The sequence below is a fragment of the Chiloscyllium plagiosum genome, chromosome 26 (assembly GCF_004010195.1).
Source record: "Chiloscyllium plagiosum isolate BGI_BamShark_2017 chromosome 26, ASM401019v2, whole genome shotgun sequence".
Classification (NCBI taxonomy): domain Eukaryota; kingdom Metazoa; phylum Chordata; class Chondrichthyes; order Orectolobiformes; family Hemiscylliidae; genus Chiloscyllium; species Chiloscyllium plagiosum.
In genome coordinates, this window is record NC_057735.1 from 12,108,134 (window position 1) to 12,131,724 (window position 23,591).

At 42.6% G+C, this 23,591-nt stretch overlaps 1 protein-coding gene across 5 annotated transcripts in view; it reads right to left on the bottom strand.

The window, feature by feature from the left end:
- Positions 1–23,591, bottom strand: part of slc45a3 (solute carrier family 45 member 3) — a 128,764-nt gene that overhangs the window by 16,284 nt on the left and 88,889 nt on the right. For 2 of the 5 annotated variants that reach the window (XM_043716509.1, XM_043716511.1), the window contains exon 2: positions 1,153–1,593. In XM_043716509.1, the coding sequence (XP_043572444.1) occupies positions 1,153–1,324 (172 nt within the window). In that variant the 5' untranslated portion in view covers positions 1,325–1,593. Of the gene's footprint in view, positions 1–1,152; positions 1,594–1,889; positions 1,994–10,915; positions 11,052–19,916; positions 19,935–23,591 lie in introns of those variants that run through there. The other 3 variants (XM_043716513.1, XM_043716512.1, XM_043716510.1) reach the window with 3 other exon arrangements.

Sequence of the window (23,591 nt, forward strand, 5' to 3'; positions counted from 1 at the left end):
GCAATCACCGCCATTTATCTCAATGTTATTGTGTTTATATGTCCCATTTTGTCAACACTGGACTTTAGCTAACACCTTTATCACTGTACAATAAACTCTATATTAGGTCATACCGCTCCCACCAATAACACAAGTAGAGACACATTTGTAACTATCACTATGTCCCCCAGGTACCACAATCCAAGTTGGAAAGGCAGCATCACTGCTGGGGCATTAGCTATTGTTCAAAGGGTGATTGGATGAAGTACTCAGACATACACCAATGACTCAGTGAAGGATCAATGGTGCCATTGTATTCAAGCTTCAGAAGCCTCTTAGTACACAGAGACCCTTCAGCAGAGGTGGCGGCGCAGTGGTAATGTCACTGGACTAGAAAGCCAGTGGCCCAGACCAATGCTCTGGGAACACGTATTCAAATCTCACCATGGCAGATGAAGAAATTAGAAAATCAATAAAACTCAGAATTTAGAGAGTTGGTCATAATATTGACGTATAAGCCTATCTGCTCCATTTTTGAGAAGGAAATCTGTTGTCCTTACCTGAGTCTGGCCTACAGGTGACTCCAGGCCCACAGTGAAACATGCAGGAGAATGTGAGATGATGGCTGGCAAGCTCAGGATTGGCTCAGAGAAACATACAAAATGGGAGCAGGAATAGGCCATTTGGCTGTTGAGCCCACTCCACCATTCAACTAAATCATGGCTGATCATCCAACTTTGTATCATGTTCCCGCTTTCTCCTCATACTATTTTGATCTCTTTAGGCCCAAGAACGATACCTAACATCTTCTTGAAAAAATTCAACGTTTTGGCCTCAACCGCTCAACCGTAATGGTCTTTGTGGTTAAACTGCAAGATGTTGATAAAACCTAGAGTTTCTCATGAAAATAACACCAAGGTTATGTAAAACCTTTAACAAAGTCGTTAAAACCATATCAACGGAAACACCTGGCCTATACAGTTTACCCTCAGTCATCCAGGAAACCCACGTGGCACAATGAACAGCAAGGCTAGCTGCCAACCCACATGTAACTCAAAATCTACAAGCATTAGTACCTGCGGCAGAGGGGAGGTGGTCAAAACTCATATCAGAAATAAAACAGACCAGAAAACAAATTGGTATAAGGAATATACATTGTACAAATGCACTTACCCAAAACCATAGTCATGTATTTTTCTTGTACACCAGCTTCCAGAAGCAGTGGGGGTACAAAGGTGATTCCGGCTCCCACACACATCTCCAAGCCACATGTCAGTGAATTCAGCAACAACAACTGGGACCTTCGTTTGTGGAAAAACATGCTGGACTGGGGCTTCTCCATCATTACAATACCGCCTCTAATTCTGCACTCCGTCTCTGACCACGTCCAGAATTTTCTCGCCCCCTTTGACAACTGTTCGGCAGCATTCCCAGTTTATAGCACCACAAATGTGGAGAGTTCTCCTTGACATTGTACTAATGTGAAACCGCTCCATGTTCAGGCACTGAGCATCCAGAACTGTCCATCGCCAAGCAGCTGACCCAAACCCACCATGTTTCCAGCGGAAAATAAGTTTATTTCCCCACAAACTTGAAGCATCAGTGACGGGAACTCTGGAAAAATGAACAGAAATACATTTCAATTAAGTTTCAATTAATTATGTTCCCCCACAGTCAATCATAAAAATGCCAGCCTTTTCTTGTTCAGTCATAGGATGCGGATACCATTGACCAGGCCATTATTTATTGCCCATCCCTAATTGCTCAGAGGGCTGTAAAGAGTTAACCACATTGCTTTATGTAGAAAGGTAGAGTCTGTAGGAGAAAGAGGAGGCGACAACAGATCGGAGATAAAATAGCCAGAATACAAATCTGTATAAGGGACATACATCAAGTACAACTGTACTTACCCAAAACCATAGTCAAGGCCTTCATTGGCTCTTAATTTCAGACTGTTATTCAATTCAAATTCCACCATCTGCCTTGGTAGGGATTTGAACCTGGGCCCCTCAAACATTTCCTGGGTCTCCAGTTCATAGTCTAGCAATCACATCAATGAGGCCATTACCTGAAATTGCATGGCATTGCGAAACACGGATACAGATTGTTTACTGACATATACTTATTTGTCGGTGTTAAGCAAATTGCAAACAAGAAGCCTCCAAAGAGAAAGCCTCCAAATGTATATCTTTGCCATGGCAAAGATGTTGAGGTCAAAACTTTGAAGATCTTCAAGAAAGAACTAGATCTGGTTCTTAGGGCTAAGGGGATCAAAGGGTATGGTGTGTTATGGACGAGGCCAATATTTTAAGGAGGTAGCCTAAATCCTAACTTTTCCTTATTTTAAAGGCAAATGTGAAGTACCATGTTCTAGATGTAATGTGACTGATTAAACTATTCGATGTTAAGCAAAACACAATTTATTTAATCACTATAGTGAAAGCACAACCAAAAGAAAAAGGAATTTAGAATAACTTAATTCTATTGGAACACTTCGAGTCATAGAGTTGTACACCATGGAAACAGACCTTCAGTCCAACCAGTCCATCCCAACCAGATATACCAACCAAATCTAGTCCCACCTGCCAGCACACATCCCATATCCCTCCAAACCTTCCTATTCATATACCCATCCAAATGCCTTTTAAACGTTGCAGTTGTACCAGCCTCCACCACTTCCTCTGGCAGCTCATTCCATACACGTACCACGCAACATCCCTGTAAATCTTTTCTGAACCTTTACAAGTTTCACAACATCTTTCCGATAGGAAGGAGACCAGATTTGCACGCAATATTCCAACAGTGGCCTAACCACTGTCCTGTACAGTCGCAACATGACCTCCCAATTCCTTACAGAATAATAGATACACTACCGATTACTAATTAACTGTTCCAAAAAAGTAATAGCCCATAAACACAGTTTGGAAAAAGGCAAATTCAGTAAAACAGACTTTGTCTCACATGCAGTCTAGCAGCCTAGGAAGAGATCCCTCTGATCTTGGCTGTAATCGAGAAAGGAAAAGAATAGCTTCCACTTTTTCAAGATCACAAGTAACTGCTTGAAGCTAAACCTAAAAACTAAAACTAAAACCTAGAAATCTGATCTATGAGGGCTGGCCACACCCAGCCAGGCTGCTTCTATTGTTCTACCTTTAATAAATGCCAAGGTCTCAAAAGCTGTTTACTCTAGTGGTTTTAGTAGACTGCTCAGTATCTCTGCCTTATATGACCTCAAAAAAGGACAAAATAACCTCAAAGTCACAGGGCAGAAATCAGGAACACGGTCGATGACCATATTGAATGGTAGAGCAAGGATGAAGGGCAGGAATGGCTTACTTCTGCTCCCATTGTTTTCAATGTTTCTACACTTCTATAACCAAATACGCAAGCAGAAACCCTAAAACAAAAGAGAATTTTCCTTTAAACTTTCAGAATGCAAATGTTTCATTTTGTCTTTAATACAAATGAGAAATTACAATGGAAAGGAAAATACAATGATCTCAATTCCTTCAGCCCTCCTATGATAATATATACACTTTAAAAACTCAAAGTTGACTTCTCTATTTCATTTGGTCTTCCCTGAATTCAAGAACATAAGGAAAAGCAGGATTAGACCATTCATACCTTCAAACCTATCTCATCATCCAAGAAAAACAATGGCCTCCACTCCATTTTGTGACTGACCCTCCATAACCCTAAATTTCCTTATCAATCAAAAATCTAAGGCAACCTTGAACATATTCAATGGCCCAGCCTCCATTGCTCTCAGGAGTAGAGACTTCCTCAGAGTAATGACCATCTGAGAAACTGTTTCTTCTCAACTTATGACTTAGAAGAGAGACAACCCTAATTATTAAACCGTGCCCCTTGGTTCAAGACTTCCCCAGAGTCCAGTTTGGCTTTAGCCATTGGTCCTGCATGAACACCTGCACGTCATCCAAGTTGTTCATTGAAAACACCTATTTCACAAAGGGACATTTCAGCTGCTACCTGGAGACTCTCTTTGTTGCTGCGGATCTTGTACACGAGCAAAGGAGCCCCTGCTGTGTTGCAGCATACTAACTATTCACACATCATTGCAAAGGCTGGAGGTTCTTGGCTGAACATGTGCTAACTAAGAATATTTAACAGCATGATTTAAAATGTAACATAGTCTCTTGGGATAGATTTCAAATAAACCAGCCTTCATCATAACACCCTGAGGGACCCAATCATTCCGAGTGAGCCATGCATGAACGAATACTCACTCATCGGATACACTACATCAAACACCCACTCGATGCACCGAAAGCCTACTGTACATAACTACATAGCTTTGAACAAGTAACATGAGAATGGCTGAGTCAATCTCAGATTAGATAGGAATGGCTTTTTTTTGTACTGGGTACAAGTTATCAATGCAATAATTAGTAAAATTCTCTATGAAACTATCTACAGCACATGGACTGCAGTGGTTCAAGAGGCAGCTCACCACTACCAAGCTCACCGAGGGCAATAAAGATAGCCCAGCCACATCCCTTGAGGGAATTGAAAATAAAATTCCCAACACTGCCCTTGGCTTATTGCTTCCTCTCTACCCTGAATTCGAGCAACTGCTCCTTTGTCACATGGTGCATTGTACATGCATCTGGTGAAAGTGACTAGGTTCGCCTTCAGATTGTCACAACTAACCAATTTCTTGCCCAGGCTTTAAGACTGTACTTCAGAACAGGGAAATTAATGGCGTGACCACAAGTCACATTCCGATCAGTCAGAACTGTTGCACCCAATCATCTGGTCTTTCAGTTTAATAACTTTCACTAGCTCTGAGCATTTCAAAGGAGGAGATGACACATGATGAAAGAGAAGACAAAGTTCTGAAAGCCCATGCCATTAAAAAGCATCCTGGGTGCCCTACACCACATTTCTGCAGTAGTTCAAGAAGGCAACTAACCAATACCTTCTCAACGGACATTAGAGATAGGTAATAAATGCTGGCCTCATCAACAATGCCCATGTCCCACGCACAAATAAAGACCAGGGACACTGGGAGAAGGGAAAGAAGGAATTGGAAACTGGAAAAAGCAAGGAAAGGAGGGAAAAAAAATTATGATCACCGGTTTTAAACAAAGTAGTCATGAACTGGTAACACTACATAATGTTTAAATTAGAAAGAGAAACAGAAATTGCTGGAAAAGCTCAGCAGGTCTGACAGCATCTGTAAAGAGAAATCAGAGTTAACATTTCTGATCCTTTTGGTTTTTATAATGTTTAAGTTGTCATTATGGACACTCACAGCACACCATTTTCAAATCGGAAGAAACAGTTTTATATGACTCAACTTGAAGCATTTGGGATACATTACATGGGACAGAGCTCTCAGGCTGGTGGCATTATCAACAAATTCTATTGTCAGGGTTGTAATAAGGACACATTAAAACAAATACAATAGGTCCTGCTATAATGCATGCTTCTTCAACATGTATTGGCTTTAACCCGATTGAAGAGTTAGGACTGCTATTTGTAAAATGCAAACTTTCCTTAACTGTATTGGTTGGAGCGCGATTCATTTTAGTTTAAATGGTGTGGCTATTGCGCAATCTTATAACGCAACATCACACGAGGATGGAGCTATCGTGTTACATCAGAACCGAATGAGTTTTAAACTTTCTACTGATTAAACTGATTGTTGAGATAGAAACCATGACACATTGTTGTGGAATCTTCTTTTTTGGTTAGTACAGCAAAGGAGGGTGTCCTTAAGAAATGTTTAGGTAAGTACAAGGGCCTTGTCTGCAAGAGATGGCCAAGTTAAAGTCGGTAGAGTGTGCGATAAGGAGGCATGGGGCATGGGGGTGAATGATGTTGTTGCATTTAAAATAGAGACTGGAAGAATGTCCTTTAAACTCACAGGGCGCTCCTGTGAGTGTCCTTGGAACGCTCTAAATGAAATGGTGATGCAACAAGTCCTTGAATATTTTTAAGGCAAAGGTAGATTGATTCCTGTTAAGCCTAGAGGATGAAAGGTCATGACGGCTCAGTGAGAATGTGGATTTGAGGTTACAATCGAGACAGCCATGTTCTGATCTTGTTCAGAGACGAGCAGGCTCAAGGGCTACGTTCCCCACACTTTGCAAACCTCTGAGGACTATGCGACGCAGTGGCTTCTGCACTTGGAAGGCAATCCTTCTGCATGACTGTCTTGACAAATGCATGGTCAGCACTGCTCAATGGGCTGAATGGCCTGTTCATTGCTAACTCATAGGTTTCCAGGTCACTGAAGGTAAACATGAACACATTAGAAAACCTACAAGCTTTTTTTCATTATTATGACCCTATTATTGTGCATGGGATATGAGCATTATCGTCAAGGCCAACATTCAATGTCTATCTCTAATGTCCTTTGGGAAGGCATTCATAGAATCCCAACAGTGTGGAAGCAGTCCATTCAGCCCATTTAGTCCACACTGACTCTCCAAAGAGCACACCCATACCCTATCCCCCATATTTCACCATTTCTAACCCACCTAGCCTACACATCCCTGAACACTAAAGGATAATTTAGCATGGGGGTCAAAAAGTGTGGTGCTGGAAAGGCACAGCCGGTCAGGCAGCATCCAAGAAGCAGGAAAGTCGACGTTTCGGGCATAAGCTCTTCATCAGGACATTGAGCTTATGCTCGAAACGTCAACTCTCCTGCTCCTTGGATGCTGCCTGACCGGCTGTGCTTTTCCAGCACCACACTTTTTGACTCCGATCTTCAGCATCTGCAGTCTTCACTTTCTTCCTGGACAATTTAGCACGGCGAATCCACCTGCAGATCCTTGGAGCGTAAAAGGAAACCTGAGCATCCAGAGGAAACCCGTGCAAGCACGGGGAGAATGCGCAAACTCCACACAGTCGCCCGAGGAATTGAACCTGGGTCCCTGGCGCTGTGAGGCAGCAGTGCTCACCACCGAGTCACCGTGTATTGGCGAGTTGCCTTTTTGAATTGCTGCGGTTCATGTAGTACCAACATAAACAACATTTTGCTTCATTCTCAGCAACCAAATCACAAAGAATGTATAACAGAGAAACAGGTCACTCATCCCCAACACTTCTGCAGTCGCCACAAACCTTTTCCCACCTACTTCACCTCGAGCTTCAGCACCTGCTTCTGATCCTTTCTCCTTCATTCAGTGGCCTCTGCATGTTGCCACGTTGGAGCAAGTTTTCCTGCTCTTCACCTGCTTCAGCAGCGAAATCCTGAAATCGCTCTACATCTTGCCCACTTTGGGGTGGGGTCTTCCCTTTATGTCCCACGGTTTACATTTCACATCAAAGCATGTAATGTGAGCAAGACATGGATATTGCTTGCTTTTCCGAAGGATAGCAGGAATCAACTCCAGGTTGGAAGCTAACCCCCTCCGACACAGCCTGCCACCTCTGCTAGCAGCTGGAAACTATGTGAGCTGCTTTCCCAGCTCAAAAAGCTCCATGACTGTCTGGAGCGGATGCAGCAAGGCATCAATGTAATGTTCTAAACACACTCCAGAAAACTGTAACCTTTACAGGCATGCATTGACAGGGCAACAGCTGCAGCATTTTTGTCCTTAAATACGGAACCATTCAATAAGAAGAATGCTGCGATAGATCACATCTGTGGTATTTTTCCACAGAAATGAACAGCAACTTTTAGTTGTTACCAACAGAGTTATTTTGGGGTCAGATCTAAAGTGTTGCACAACTCCACTGGCCTCATACACTGAGCACAGATTGAAGCCAACCTGGCAGCAAAGGAATGAAGAAGCTTTCCAAAGATAGGAGTCATTTTTGTTAAGCGGAGATACTGAGAAGACAAAGATTTGGGAGATAAAGAAACAATTCCAGAGATGGATTAACAACTCTTCGGACGTTGGGTGAAGAGGACATGGCCACATTGCAAGTGTAAACCCCAGATTTTTCCATCATAAATTGCACTTGCCATCAATAGTCACAGTTTCATAAAACCAATGCTTCCCGAGTGTGAACCGTCTGAACTAACCTCTCTTATGAACTCTCTGGCACAAACCAATCCAGCGTCTATTTTGAGGACCACTCAAGTCACTCATTATGTGAAAGGGTGATCCGGGGAAGGAAGCAAGGTCAATGCTGCCATTGGTGTCAGCCATGGCTGAGTTGATAGCATTCTCGCTTCCAAGTAAGAATGATGTGGGTTCAAGCCCACCCTCTGACTGCACACACAGAAAATCTCGACCCACACGTTCATACAGCACAGAGGGAGAGTGCTGTAAATCTGGGGGAGCTGTCTTTCAGATGAGACATTAAACACATACCAGATGAGTTTCAATAGATTCCAAGGCACTCTGTCCAAAGGAGGGCAGGGGAGTTATCCCTGATGTCCTGGTCAATAGTTATCCCTTTGATTAACATCACTAAAACCAGATCAGATCATGATCACCTTGCTGTTTGTGGGAGCTAACTGTGTGCAAACAGGCTGTAGAGTTTCCTTGATTATAGATCCCAGTAAATGTTACAGCCAATGAAGGGCTTTTAAAGGACTTTTAGATATCCTGTGATCATGAAATGCTCTACATTATTGCAAGTCTTTTTTCTTTTACTTTCATTGGAATAAAATCTCACAAATGTTAAAAAGAGTCAAAGGAGAGATAAGTAAACAGGTGCAACACTATACTAGATGGCAGTGATTGATTGGAGGTCCAGGAGGGCAAGCAAAGATTAGAATCTTTTGCAAGTAGTATGGTGGCAAGGCTTCAAAGAATGGTGGGAAATTAGACTGCACAGAACAGGGAAAGACAAATACCATGGGAAAAGACTAGAAGACAGACAAACACTCAGCAAGGAACAGTAATAGTTCAAACCCAAATGTCTATGGAGTACATTGCCATGGAGGCATGTTCAATTGAAGCATTCAAAATGGAGTTAGAGTGTTATTTACAAAAGAAGACAGTGTAGGGTGAAGGCAGCAGAATGGTAATAAGTGATTTGTTCATTCAGGGATCTGGTGCAGACACGATGGGCTGAAAGGCCTCTTTCAGTATTGTTAACAATTCTGTGATTTGAGTCCACCTTGGTGACCACATTCCCAAAATGGGCTCAGGAACCTGACCACCAGACATAGTGAGGGCTCGACCCCACACCAGCACTGCATTGATTTGAAGAGTGGGTGCTTAAAGTTGCCAGGGGTGGAGCTCCTACATCTCATGGTTTAGCTGGGAATGTGGCAGTAACTCAATTGGAAAGGAAGATAGATTGGCATTCAATCAATGGCACCCAGTATCTCCAAGAGGTAGAAGCTCTCTACAGATTGCCTGTGACAAAGACAAATGGCAGCCCATTATGGGGCGAACCACAACCTTATCAAAGAACAGGTCAACAATGTTTAAGGCAGAGACAAGTGGTCATTCAGGCAAAAGGTAGATAAACAAATTTGATCTGGAATTATGATGCTCTGTGTACCTGCATTATCTATTCGTCTGTTAAAAACAGACTTCCACATTTTATAAATCTGACAGTGGAGAGCAGGAATGTGCGAGATTCTATGTAGGTTTCTGAGGACAGGTCTGCCATTCTGAAGAAGGGTCATTGACCTCAGAACGTTAACTCTGATTTCTCTCCACGGGTGCTGCCACACCTGCTGGGCTTGTCTAGCAATTTTTGTTTTCATTGCAAGGGGAAAGATATAAAAAGGGACCAAAGGGGGAACTTTCCCATGCAGAGGGTAGTGCGAGTATGGAATGAGCTGGCAGAGCAAGTGGTGGAGGTTGGTACAATTACAACGTTTAAAAGACATCTGGGTGGGTATCTGAATAGGAAGGATTTGGAGCCTTTATTGCTGGCAAATGCAATAGGTGAGGTTAGGATATCTGGTCAGCATGGACGAGTTGGACCGAAGGTCTGTTTCTGTGCTGTCCATCTCTATGATTTTATTGATAATGTAAGTTTGCCAAAGTGACTCACAAAAATAGATCACCCACTCTCCCGCCCCTTACTGTCCGGTTAGACAACCTCTCAAATGGGTCAGTCTTTAAACTTGAACAGATTTTCCCATCGCCCCATCCTCCAGCCCATCCTCTGAAAACAGTAAATGCCATTGTAATGCAGGGGTACGGCTATTACCACTGAGCTAGGAAGCTCAGGTTCAAGCTCTACTTTTTCCAGAGGGGTGTAATAAGATCTCGAAACAGGCTGATTAGAAAATATCTCCCTCTGAAACTCGCAGAGGCATCATCTTTAAAATTGGAGCCACACCCAGTCCAGACTTTACTGACAACTGAAAGTCTAGCTCCTGGTCTCTTTGGATGGAGTGGCTGCCAAATTCTCAGCTGAGCCACTAGGTGGGGCTCTCTATCCCAGGCAATGTGACCCTCAAACATAGACACTTAATGTTTTTTTAAAAACAGGGAGTTAACACTTAACTGGATTCAAGGACAAACTTAACTAAAGGAAGTAATGCAAGCCCAGAAGCAGCAACAAGACTAAACAAGTGTTGAAAATGCCAATTCTGTCTGGAATTTTACGAAAGACAAAATAATAAAGGAAAAGCAAACTGAAGAGATAAATCACTTCAATAAATGCCATTCCTTCCACATAGGCTATTTGTCAGCATGTATTCTGCAAACATACGGACCACTGTGATCCGCATTTTTCCATTTGTTTGTAATTACTCAAAAATCAGCCTCCAATACTTTATAACAAAGTTGCACCAAACCACCTCCGACTTCAGAAAATCTCAGTCTGCAGGTAGAATCATAGAATGTTGCACACACAGAGTCAATACAGGTCACTTCAGCCCATTGGATCTGTACCATTGCTGCTCTTTCTGAATCTCCTCGTCTAAAGCCTGGCTTCTTCTCAGTCCCTATTTCGCCTCTTTAAGCAATCATTTCATCTTAATTTCAGTAAATTCTTCACTGCTTGAGTAAAGTTTCTGATGTGGAAAACTCCCAAGACCAACCTTTCCAGAAGATATTTTCTTTTCCAACCTCCACCTTAATCTGCTCCGGTCTGACAAGTGTTGGGTAACCCTATTTTATTAAAGCTTTCAAGGATTAATGGTTTTCCCAACTGCCGTCCATGGTGAATCACCTTGCTCAAAAGTGGTTAACACTAACTGAATCTGTGTCAGAGTGCACGCATGTTTGTATATGGATGTGTCATTCATGGGCAGCATGACAGGTGGAACAACAGGTTACTGGGTGGGACAGTTTGATTAGGAACAAGACTGGTTCGTAATGTAAGAAATGATTAACCAGGTTTGCAACATCCTCTTGATATAAGACCATTTTAAATAATGTACAGAAGGTACAAAGTACAGCATATGGTCATTAACATATGTCTGTAGGAATAGAGTGTAATCCTGGAAAAGCACAGCAGGTCAGGCAGCATCCGAGGGAGGAGCAGGTGAATGCTGTGTTTTTCCAGCACCACACTCTTGACTCTGATCTCCAGCATCTGCAGTACTCATTTTCTCTTACGTGTAAGGATACCATAATCTGTTTCTTGACACATGAGTCTGCAAAGGTTAATACCAAGGTGTGCCAATCATTATGACAATTCAAATGTACCTGTGGGCAGTCCATCTTAGGACCTTGGGAAAAGTGAAACCAAACATTCAGGCCTCCTCATAGTCTCTGTAATGATGCTAATCACATTAATATAACCTGCTGCTGTGATGCAATTAAATATTTATTGAGAACACTAAGAAACTCTTCTAGTTAGGCCACAAAGTGATTTTTCTTCAACAGCACAAGACCAAGCAGACCCTGTTGTCTCCCACAATTAAAAAGGATGGTGGCAGCAACCTTCAATGTACACTGTAGTAAGGCATGCCCTTAGAACATTCCTGCCTGGTGTTAATAACCACTGGTGAAAGAGTTTGCCTAATTGTATGAGGAGAGATAAAAGCTCCAGGATTTATGACCGATTCAGTTATTGAGACATGAGTGTTAGGTGAAAGAGAACTTTTTATGCAATGAGTGGTAATGACCTGGAACACTCTGCCTATTTGGGCACTGACAGTGGACGCAGATAATCAAAAAGAAATTGAAAGGACACTTAAGAAATATAAGCTTACAGGGATAGGGGACAGAATAGGTGAATGGCACTGATTAGATTGTCCCGCAGTGAGCTGGCATCAACTCAATGGGCTAAATAGCCTCCTTCTGAACTGTTCTGACTTTCTGACAACCCAATCTCAACTTTTTAACCAAAGTGCATCAAGTGTCACTTTGTATCTACTCCAGTCAACCCTTGTAAGTTCTGTGTAAACTAAGAGCCAGTGCTGGGGACAGAAATCTCATTCGGTGGTTACCTACCAATTACCTGCACTCCATGCAAGTGGAGGTTCATCACATATGAACTTAGAACAATGACAGGCTATTTGACTTTGGAAGGCATTACAGGCATCTAATTCAAGAATATCAGCACCATATGAACATATAAATTAGGAGCTAGAATAGGCCACTCTGCCCATCAAGCCTGCTCTGCTATTCAATAAATTCATGGCTGACCTAATTACATTCCTATCCACCCTTCTGATAGCCTTTAAACCTATTGCTTAACAATTTACCTATCTCTGCCTTAAAGATATTCAGACTCAGCTTCCGACACACTCAGAGGGAGGTCCAAAGGGCTCATGATCCTTTGAAAGAAAAGGTTTCTCCTCTTCTCTGTTTTAAATGGAAGATGGCCAATTTTTAAACAATAGCACTCGTTCTAAATTCTCCCAGGAATGGAAACATCCTGTCCAAATCTACCCTGATAAGATCTCTCAGGATCGTAAATAGTTCAGTCAAATCATCCCTTCTTCTTCCAAATTAAGGGGAGGCAGCAGAAGTGCCACTGGATGAATAATTGAGAGCCTTAGGCTAATGCTCTGGGGACATGAGTTTGAGTACCTGTATGGCATATAGTGAAATTTGAGTTCAAAATAAAACACAGTCCGCAATAAAAAGCTAGCCTAATGACAACCAAATAACCACTGCTGATTATAGTAACACGATGGTTCTGTCTTTTTAAAAGTACATGGATTTTTTTTGTCTTCTTGCATCAAAGGATACCTTAATTTTTTTTTTCCCTAAATTAATCTCTAAAGTACTGAATAATTAACCTCGAGGGATTTTAAATAACTAATTTAAATACGTGAACACATTTCCAGATACCATTACACCACTCTCAGAACTCAAATAATGAAACTCTTCTTCATCCACAGAATTCAGAAATACAAATCAAACTTAAAGCCATGCATGGTTTTGTTCAGCTTGACTTTAACATTGCCAAATCGGAATAATAACGCACGTACCTTCATCACAAACGTTCCTACGTTTACACTCTGAATTTCATAGACACTCTCAATCCCAAACCATCCCAACTTCTTGGAAATGACAGGATGAACTTTTCAACTTTATGTTAAATCTAACCTCTTCCTTAGCACCCACCCCTCCCCACTCCCAAAAATGTTTAACAACGTGATGGGGGTAAATTCATGAAAGTTCTGGCCTCCCTCTGGGCGTCAGTTTCCATTCATGAGAGATGGCAACGAATGGTGGAGTCACTGGGCTCCTGGCCCCTCGACATGCCCCAAAAGAATACAGATGGTTATGGAGAGATTTAATATGGGTGTTGAAAATTATGAAAGGTTTTGATAATGGAAAGAGAAGAGAAACATTCTACTGATTGTTTAAAGTGCTGTATGATGTGGGAATATAACTTCTAGAGCGTTGAAATGTCCCCACCTATAATTAAGTGCCAACCTGTATAAAGATCATAAGGGTGAACTACTGGCATGGGTGTGGATGGTCACTATTTTTAAATGTCGTCAACATCCCATGCAAAGAATGATTGTACCTTAAAACTCCTGCGCATCTTTGCAACTTCAGAAATATGGCTGATTCTTGACTGTCATCTGGGTTATTAGGAATGGGGAATAAATGCTAGCCTAGCCCTCGATACCCACATCCTATGAATAAATGGTTAAAAATACAGCCCATATCGCCTTGTGCCCATAAAAGATACAGTAAGTAAATTAGTCTTTGCAAGATAAGAAATCGAGGTTGACTACTAATGTGAGTGCATTATTATTATGGCTGAAAGGGAGGTGAATATGTCGAATCTATAACAAATATAGTTATGGAGCAAGATAAATGGGGTCAATCTGAAATGTCAGATTGACCTGTACTCTGCAATTTATGATGAATCATCACAAAGTCTTGGCATCGCTATTAAAACTGCCGTACACAAAATAGCACCTGAGGACTAAATTGTGCTTTGGAAATATTTATCAAAACTATGCTGAAAGAAGTTGCAAACCACCAAATGCCCACAGGAAAATAAAAGGTAACCCTTTTACCCGTGCCATGGAGGCAGTGCTTACTGTTTTGGAATACAAGTCATTCCATCTGCACAGAAGGTAGTGACTTAGGACTCAGTACAGTCTGCACTCATAAAAGTGGTCATTGTTCACGTGTCACCCAAAGTGTTAATTCCCCCTAAAAACGGGCTAACACATTCAGTGACCACTGAGACCACAAACTGCAAACACGTGGTGGATGTTTCAGGGACTACGTCATCCATCTGCTGAGAGAGGCCCATTGTGATCATTGTCAACAGGTTACTGCGCAGAAACAGAAGTGTTAATTCGATGATGCAATCCCAGGCCTCCTGGGCAGTGTATATTAACCAGTCCTTGTAATCTTTGGTTTGTTTAGAGCTCACCACTCCTACGCTCCAGTGAGGGTGGATGCACAATGAATTCATACATCACTGTAACTCTCTTCAATTACTGCATCTCACAAAAGGGATGTGATAGAAATTCTCTCTTGAGGAAGAAATGGCAAGTGGGTGGAGGAGAAAGAAAAACACAAATTTGCATTATCACAGTACCCTTGACAATGTCAGGATGTCTCAAGCTCTTACAGACAATTAAATACTTTTTGAAGTGTTCTAAGGACAGAACCTCAGCAACTAATATATGCACAGCAAGGTGCCAGAAAGAGCAAAGGCAGAACCATCTGACAACAAACTTCAATTTAAGTTATAGGATAATCACAGGACACAGCAGCAGGGAGAACCTGGACTTTCTAAAAATGGCCGGGCAGGGGGTGGCTGGAATGGGAAGGTTTGGTGGTGTGTTTAATATCCTACCCAAAGCACTGCACGTTCCACAGCACTGTACTGAAGTGGCAGTCTGGACTATGTCTCCAAGCCTTTTATTTGAGACTTGAATCCACAAGCCAAATTTAGAATGTGAGATTGCATACAATAAAATTGTGAGGATCTGTTTTATACATTCGTGGTAAAAACTTTCCCTAGCGATTTATATTTTATTCAATTTCGATTTTTATATTCAATTGAACGAGAAAATGATTCCCCTACCGACATCATCTTTACCCCAGTCAGAGAGGTGCTGCACTCTATCCAGAGCCATTTGGTCCCTCCACCCCCCCCCAAGAAATCTTACTCAAGTAACTAATATTCTCCATCTGCACCCCACCCCACCCACTGAAGACATGTTTCAAGGAAACCTACTCAATAGTATTGCTGCAGTGTTCTGGTGAATCGCAGCATAAACTGGAGGAACAACATCTCATGATTTGAGAGAGGATTTGTAGCTCAGGGTTATAAGTTTGCTCGCTGAGCTGGTAGATTTGTTCTCAGATGTTTCGTCACCATGCTAGGTAACATCATCAGTGAGCCTCCGGTGAAGCACCGGTGTTCTGTCCCGCTTGCTATTTGTGTGTCTTGGGCTGTTGTGGTGGGTGATATCACTTTCAGTTCTTTTTCTGAGGGATTGGTAAGTGTGGTCCAAATCGATGTCTAAAGAGAAAATGCTGGAAAATCTCAGCAGGTCTGGCAGCATCTGTAAGGAGAGAAAAGAGCTGACGTTTCGAGTCTAACTGACCCTTTGTCAAAGCTAAAAAAAAAGGGAGAAATAGGGTGGTATTTATATTAGGCTGACTGTCTCTCTTTCTCTCATTCCCCACACTCTCATCACCTTTTTCCTCTCCTCTTCTCCCTTTGCTACCCTTCTCCCCTGTTTTCCATTTTGCCTCTGCTTCACCCAACCCCCCCCATCCCCCACATATTTTGTCACATTACACTGGCTTCAGCCTTGGTCATTCCCAGCTCCTAATCTCCCTATAATCTCTCTATGCACTGTCATTATCACCTCTTTATTGCTACCTTTGCTTCTGGAGCCATGACTCACCTTCTCTCAGCCAACATTTTTCCAAATCGATGCGTTTGTTAATGAACTTCCGGTTTAAACAACAGGCCTCTAGGAATTCCCAGGCGTGTCTTTATTTAGCCTGTTCCAGGATGAATGTATTATCCCAGTTGAACTGGTGTCCCTCTTTGTCTATGTGGAAGGATACCAGTGAAAGTCGGTCATGTCTTTTGGTGGCTAGTTTCCTGCCTGTCTGTCCAATGTAATGTTGCAATTCTTGCAGGGTATTTTGTACATGACGTTCGTTCTGCTGATTGCTGGTATGGGGTTATTTAAATTAATCAGGGGCTGTTCCAGTGTGGTGTTAGGTTTGTGGGCTACCATGATGCCAAGGGACTGGAATAGTCTGGTCATCATCTCAGAGATGTCTTTAATGTATGGCAGGGTGGCTAGAGCTTCTGGATGTGTGGTGTCATTTTGTTTAGGTCTGTTGTGTAGGAGTCAGTGGACTGTACTTATCGGATACTCGTTGCTCCTGAATACATTGTACAGGTGTTTTTCCTCAGCTTCTCATAGTCCCTGGGTGCTGCAGCATGTTGTGGATCATTTAAATAATGTCCTGATGCAGTTTCTTTTGGAGGTGTTGGAATGATCGTTCCTGTAGTTGACTATCTGGTCAGTGTGTATGGCTTTCCTTTAAGCACTGGTCTGCAGCTCTCCATTGGCTTTTCGTTCCACCGTTACATCTAGGAAGGGGAGTCTGTTGTTGTTCTCTTCCTCTTTGGCGAATTTTATACCAGTAAGGATGTTGTTTACCTGTTCGTGGGTTTCTTCTAATTTGTTGCGTTCGTGATGACAAAGGACCCATAACGGACCCAAAACTTGGGCTGGATCGTGGGAAGGGCTGTTCGTTCTGACCTCTACATAACTGCCTCTGCTAAGAGTCCTGATATCCCATTGATTTGTTTGTTAGTCTTGTCGTTGAAGGTGAAGTGGGTTGCGAGGCACACTTCTACTAGCTTGAAGGTGCGGTTCTTGCTGATGGTGTTGGTGCTGTCAGGTGTTTGTGTCCTGGTTTCGTCTTGCAGTGAGGCCAGTGTTTCTTTGGTGAGGGTGATGCTTATTGATGCGAATAGGGCCGTCATGTCAAATGAAACCATGACCCCATTGTCCTCTACCTTGGCGTCTTTGATGATGTTAAGGAGTCCCTGGATGGAGTGGCTGGAGTCTTCTACTTGGTGTTTCAGTGTCGAAGAGTGTGGTGCTGGAAAAGCACAGCTGCTCATGCAGCATCCAAGGAGCTGGAGAGTCAACATTTCATCAGGAATGAGGGGTAGCCAAGGGGGCTGAGAGACAAATGGGAGGGGGAGGGGCTGGGGAAGGTAGCTCGGAATGCGATGGGTAAGTGAAGGTAGAGATGAAGGTGATAGATCAGAGAAGAGGATGGAGTGGGTAGGTGGGAAGGAAGATGGACAGGTAGGCCAGTTGAAGAGAGTGGTGCCAAGTTGGAAGGTTGGATCTGGGATATGGTGGAGGGAGGGGAAATGAGGAAACTGGTGAAATCCACATTGATCCTGTGTGATTGGAGGGTTCCAAGGCGGAAGATAAGGCATTCTTCCTCCAGGTGTTAGGTGGCTAGAGTTTGACGGTGGAGGAGGTCCAGGACTTGTGTGTCCTTGGTGGAGTGGCAGGAGGATTAAAGTGTTCAGCCACGTGGTGGCGGGGTTGTTTAGTCCGTGTCCCCCAGAGTTTACATTGCAGTTCCTTTGTTAGTCCTTAATCTGTAGAAACAGGGTGTGTTGGATCCTTCAGGTTTCATTCTTTTGAGGTCTGTCTTGTTAATTTCACCTGTCTTGAAGTTTCTTCAGGGATGCTATAATACAGTTTTCTAGGTGTGGAGTTGGGTCCATTGCCACCTGTTGGTAGGTATCAGTATCTGTGAGTAGTGTGTTGGCTTTCTCACTGTATTGTGTTCTGTTCAGGATGACAGTCATGCTCCCTTTGTCTGCCAGTAGGGTTATGATATTTCTGTCTTTTCTGAGTCCTTCCAGGGCTTTCCTTTCCAGTGTGTTGAGGGTGTTCCCTTCTTTATTTCTGCTTAATGTTGGTACTCTGTCTGATGGCCTGCTGAATTTCTTCCCTAAGCCCATTGTCTTTCAGAGTGGATTCTAGTGCTACGAGGAAGTCCTTTTTTGTCCACATCCCTGTAGTTGAAGGGACATCTCATCTTCAGACTAAGCACTTTACAGCCTTTCTGGGCATAATATTGAGTGCAACACCTTTAAATTGTGAACATTTTTTCTCTTTCTTTTAGCTTGTTATCATGTCCTCCCCTGCCCCATCCCAATTCTCCTCCTCACCTGATCATGACAATTCCCATTGTGAATTCCATTACAAGGCTACTTTTCTCTCTCTCCTGCCCCAAGGAAATTCTCTGCCAGTTCTAATAGGTTTCTGGGAGAAAGGTGAGGACTGTGGATACAGGAGATCAGAGTCAAAAAGTGTGGCGCTGGAAAAGAACGAGTCAGGCAACTTTCCAACTGTTTCTGTCCCGGGGAGCCTTGTTGGCCGACTGCAACTTTTATCCCAAAGTGCAACTCTCAAGCTGTTGTAGAGTTTGCTCTCTGGTCACCTCCTACACTACATAGGATCCCAGCACTACCACAGTCACTCACAAGAGGGTGTTTCAGGAGAGGGGAGAGCTGGGGCATGAGAGGTTCAGTGACAAAGAGGGTCAGTGAAAGGGAGAGCCTGGGAGCAGTAGAGCTCAAAAATTGGCACTTTGGCAAGGAACACAGTCCACTGTGTTCAGGGGAGTGATGAGAGCAGTCAGGAGCGAGCTTTAGTGAACAGGATCAGCAGCAAATGGGAGGTAAGTAGGAAGTTAAATTTTAAAAATACAGGAAAAAGGTATGTTATTGTGAAACATTTCATTCACCAATGTAAGAATTTAGCAACGCAAAATATTTTGAATTAGAGTGTATATTTCTTCCCATGATGAGAAAGGGCCTTCAGAACCTATTTACGGCTTTGACATTAGCTTTAATGGGAAAACGTGATTCGCTTAAAGTCTTTTCACTTAAAGTTGTAACTTTCAAAACGTCAACTACAATTTCAAATGAGGACTCATCATACTTGGTTGTTATCACATTGCTGTTTGTTGGAGCTTATTGTGCAGAAATTGGTTGCTGTCATTCTTACATTAAAACAGCAACTGTCTCTTCAAATGTACTTTATTGGCTGCAAAACACGTTTGGACGTCCAGAGTTATGAAAGGCGCTTAAAAACCAGAAGTTTTTCTTCTTGGTTTAAGAGCAGAGACAGAGGGGTGCCACATACAATATAAACACCAACACTCACTCACACACACAATAAAGGGGCATTAACTTGCACATATTATGAGAATCATGTGTACATGCAGGAAAGATATATACACACACACACACACACACATATTGCAGGACATATACACACTAATCCCCATGGTTCACTGCTATTGTACCAGACAGCCCCTTCTTTTAATATTCAATTAATCTGAAAGCTGTACTAATTCCCCATAGGCTGTCACCTGCATGCTTTTACCACTTGGAAAAACAGCTGCACACAACAAGAGGAGCTAATGTAAGGCAATGGGCATGCCAGTCCCTGCTCCTTCCAGTCAAGTACTTACCAACTAAACAGCACCAGCTTCCTCCAGACTGAGCCAGTGAACTCCCTTCACAACTGAGCATCGTCAGCGTGAGAACCAGAGTCTGGGCTGATTCAATGTTGAAGTAATGAGGCAGATACATACCTGAGAAAGCTCTTCTGCCTACCATCTCTCTCCACCGCGCTGCTCCTCCCCCATAAAGGGCTTCACAATAATGAATCTGTGGGTGGTTACAGGGCAAACAGGTTATACCAATCCCAGAGCCAGGAGCCTGCCTTCAGGGGAAGTGGTTTCTTTTTATTAAGAAAAACTCACAAAGATAGGATTAGTGACAACCTGCAATTTCATGTGGAGGTGGCTTCTCTGTAGTAATGTGTTTAATGTTGCTGGGAGATTAACCTGCACTATTTTAAAGCTTGTAAAAGCTATTAGAAATTGGATGCTGATGCCTAAGTACAGAACAAGCCTGCAGTATGTGGTCGATGCATTTCTCTTGTCAACGGACGACTCCCTGGGTTCACATGGAAATACTCAGCAAACCCGTTGCTCCTTTTACAACAGCCCTGCACTTGGTTGCACTCGATGACACCATCAGATGCAAAGTGCCCAACGTTCAATCATAGGATTAATGGTGGGCCAGCAAAATCAAAACGTTAAACAGTTGCAGCTCTGTAATGTGGAGAAAGGAGGGGTCAATTGCAATCACCTAGGAAGCCGGGCTGCTAATGTCTCCAAAACAGGAATAAAGCCCATTGCTTCAGTAACAATCACAATCATAATCAGAGTCATCTAAGTGGAAACTTTTGCACATGGTGTGATCTCCTTAGCTTTTATGCTACTATAAAATGCCTTGGGATATTTTGCTTTGCTACAAGTGCTACATAAATGCAAACTGTTGTATCCCTAAACACACACACATATGTGTGTTTTATTGTTGGTGGCTGCTCTTCCCACTACCTGGCACTTGGACATTGGAATTACCAAACTTACAATCTGATTTGTGAATTCATTCCAATGTCAGGGGAAATGAATGGAAGCCAAAAAAAAGTACAGACTTCAGTGAATGTACTCTCATCATTGGCTCAGCTGTTTGTGCAGTGCAGTACTGTACTGATGGAATGCTGTGTTATAATAATGAGGCATGAAACAACGCCTGGTCTGTCCTCTCAGGTAGGTGTTGAGATGTATGTGTCATGGCACAAAGAACAGGAGAGTTCCTTGGGTGCCTTTACCGACCATTATCCTTCAGGTAACGTCGCAAACACAGATTCATCTGTTGTTTGAGAGACTTTGCTGCATTCAGATTGGCTGTTGCATTTGCCTATATCACAGTCACAATGACTTAATAGGAAAACTTTGTTGACTGTGGAATGCTTTGGGATATCCTGTGGTCACAGGCAGCAGGGTGGCTCAGTGGGTTTGCACTGCTGCCTCATAGCGGCAGGGACCCAGGTTCAACTACAGCCTCATGTGATTATGTGTGGAATTTGCATGTTCTCCCGTGTCTGAGTGGATTTCCTCCAGGTGAACTATTTTCCTGTCTCAGTACAACGATGGGCAGGTTACGTGGACTGGCACGCTAAATTGTCCATACTGTCGGAGTATGTGCAGGCTCGGTTGCTTTGCTGTGGTAAATGCAAGGTCACAGAGAGGGTGAGGGGTTGGATCTGGGTGGGATGCTCTTTGGAGAGTTGGTTCAAGCCAAATGCCCTCTACCCACATTGTAGGGATTCTAAATTATTAAAAAAGGACATGAAAGCAGGTTTCCAAGCAGAATTTAACAATATGAAAATTGTATCATCAGCCTTCAGTGCATCCATAGCCAGAGCAAACTGTGGCCTCAATGCATACACTGTCTTCAAGTGAAATGGAATGGAAGTTATGCTCTTGGTTTCTCTGAAGTAGCACCCTGAAATAATGGAAGTGTCACGTATCAGTTGTATTTTGGTGAGAGTAGGCAGCCAAGAGACTTTCCAAACCAAATGATAGAATTGGTAATCTAAAGACCAGTCAGCATCTTTAGCAAAATACATTCTGGTACACTCTTTACCCAAGTTATGAGAGGTATTTTATACTATAATGTGTTATTTCAATTCCACTTACAATAAATAGGTTGCCTTTTCTTCCCATCAATAATTTATTTGCCAGAGATACTGAAGAGAATTGCACTTTTCCAGGGGTAATTTGTGAAGGCCTCGGTTCAAGTGATTGGTTTCCCTTTAAAATTGACAGTACACCGGCCCCGACTGAAACAAGATGATCAACTTCATCTCAGATGTGCGCATCCAACAATACCTTCCCTTCATGACCAAGTGACTGGCGTGCAAGGGCAATCTGTAGCTGAAGCCACACAAACAAAGAGGCTTTCAGATACATTTATTTTGAAACAAAAAGTCTATTTTTTTATAAATCTGTGTGGTTAAGAACAGTGCCAAGCACAATTCCCGTGGTTTTTAGGACACTTGACTAGAGCAGTCAGCGTTGAGCAGTGACTTGGAGAACCTGCACATGGGTGAATCGTTGCAACAGTCAACTACAGAACAAGTGCATATCGAGGTACTAAGGTGTCACAAAATCAACAACAACTGGGTTCACTCAAGTACAGGAAAACAAGGGAGACAAATGAAGAGCAGTCATTTGCAGTTGGTGGATGTGAATGAGTTTAGATGGCAATGGAATGTTCTACCATCAGTTTGAAACAGACAACCAAGTGACATTTCTGAAGATATTATCTTGGGGATGGGTGCTCCTTTCAAGGAAGTGAAGTTAATGCCACTCTAAATGTTTTGAAGAATTTCTGCACTTGCTTTTGTGACACAAGCCAACTCCTTACATTTTAACAAAAGCAAAATGCTTCAATTTACAAGAAAACTACAACTTGCCTAAAGCAAGCTAAGCTAGGCTGAGCGCAAATTATAGATTTTGGAAACAACAGGTCATGAAGAATGCAATGTGTTGATCATCTGCACTGGAATTCAGACCTGATACAAATTTATTGGACTATTGCCATTCTATGCCAAGTTGACCCATATTACAAACCATGATTTGATTTGCTGGCAGCTAGCAAAAAAAAGTTCAAATTTCAAATATTCAGAAGAAGGCAAACAGCTAACCCATGGATATATTAACCTAAAGCAGCAATACTCAACAACAAATCCAGCAGTTTCCTCCTCTTTGCTCAACCTACTTTGGTTATCCAACATGGCAGTTCACTACTGGAGCCTGTACAATATTATTCAATCTCATCAAGCTCAAGACATTTTGCTGCAGCATTAATGATTCATTCCAAACATTAAAAAAAAATTGTAGCCAACTGGAGGTCACCAGTTCAACTTAAAAAAAATCATTAATTTATTTTCTGTCTACAAATAGTTTACCTCAGGCATTCCTATGAAAGCTTCCTTGCACCTTTAGCTTTGACTACCACCTGATGAAGGAGCAGCGCTCCAAAAGCTAGTGCTTCCAAATAAACCTGTTGGACTATAACCTGGCGTTGTGGGATTTTTAACTTTGTACACCCCAGCCCAACACCAGCACCTCCAAATCATTGCACCTTTGTGGAGCAGGCGGAGGTGGTGATTTGCTGCTCTTCATCCATGGTAGTCATCTCCTGATAACACTCCCCCTCCCTCCCCCTTCACCCAGACAAGTCTTTCAGCAGGTTTCATTGGATTGCAATCAGGAACAAAAGCACAGCTGAAGTTTCTCTCCTGAACTCAAGGGAGCAGTGATTACTGGTTTGAGTGGACATTGTGAATAAATCTAACCAGTACGAATACAGACCCGAGTTGCATACTCGTCTGTAAATGCCTGACTGGG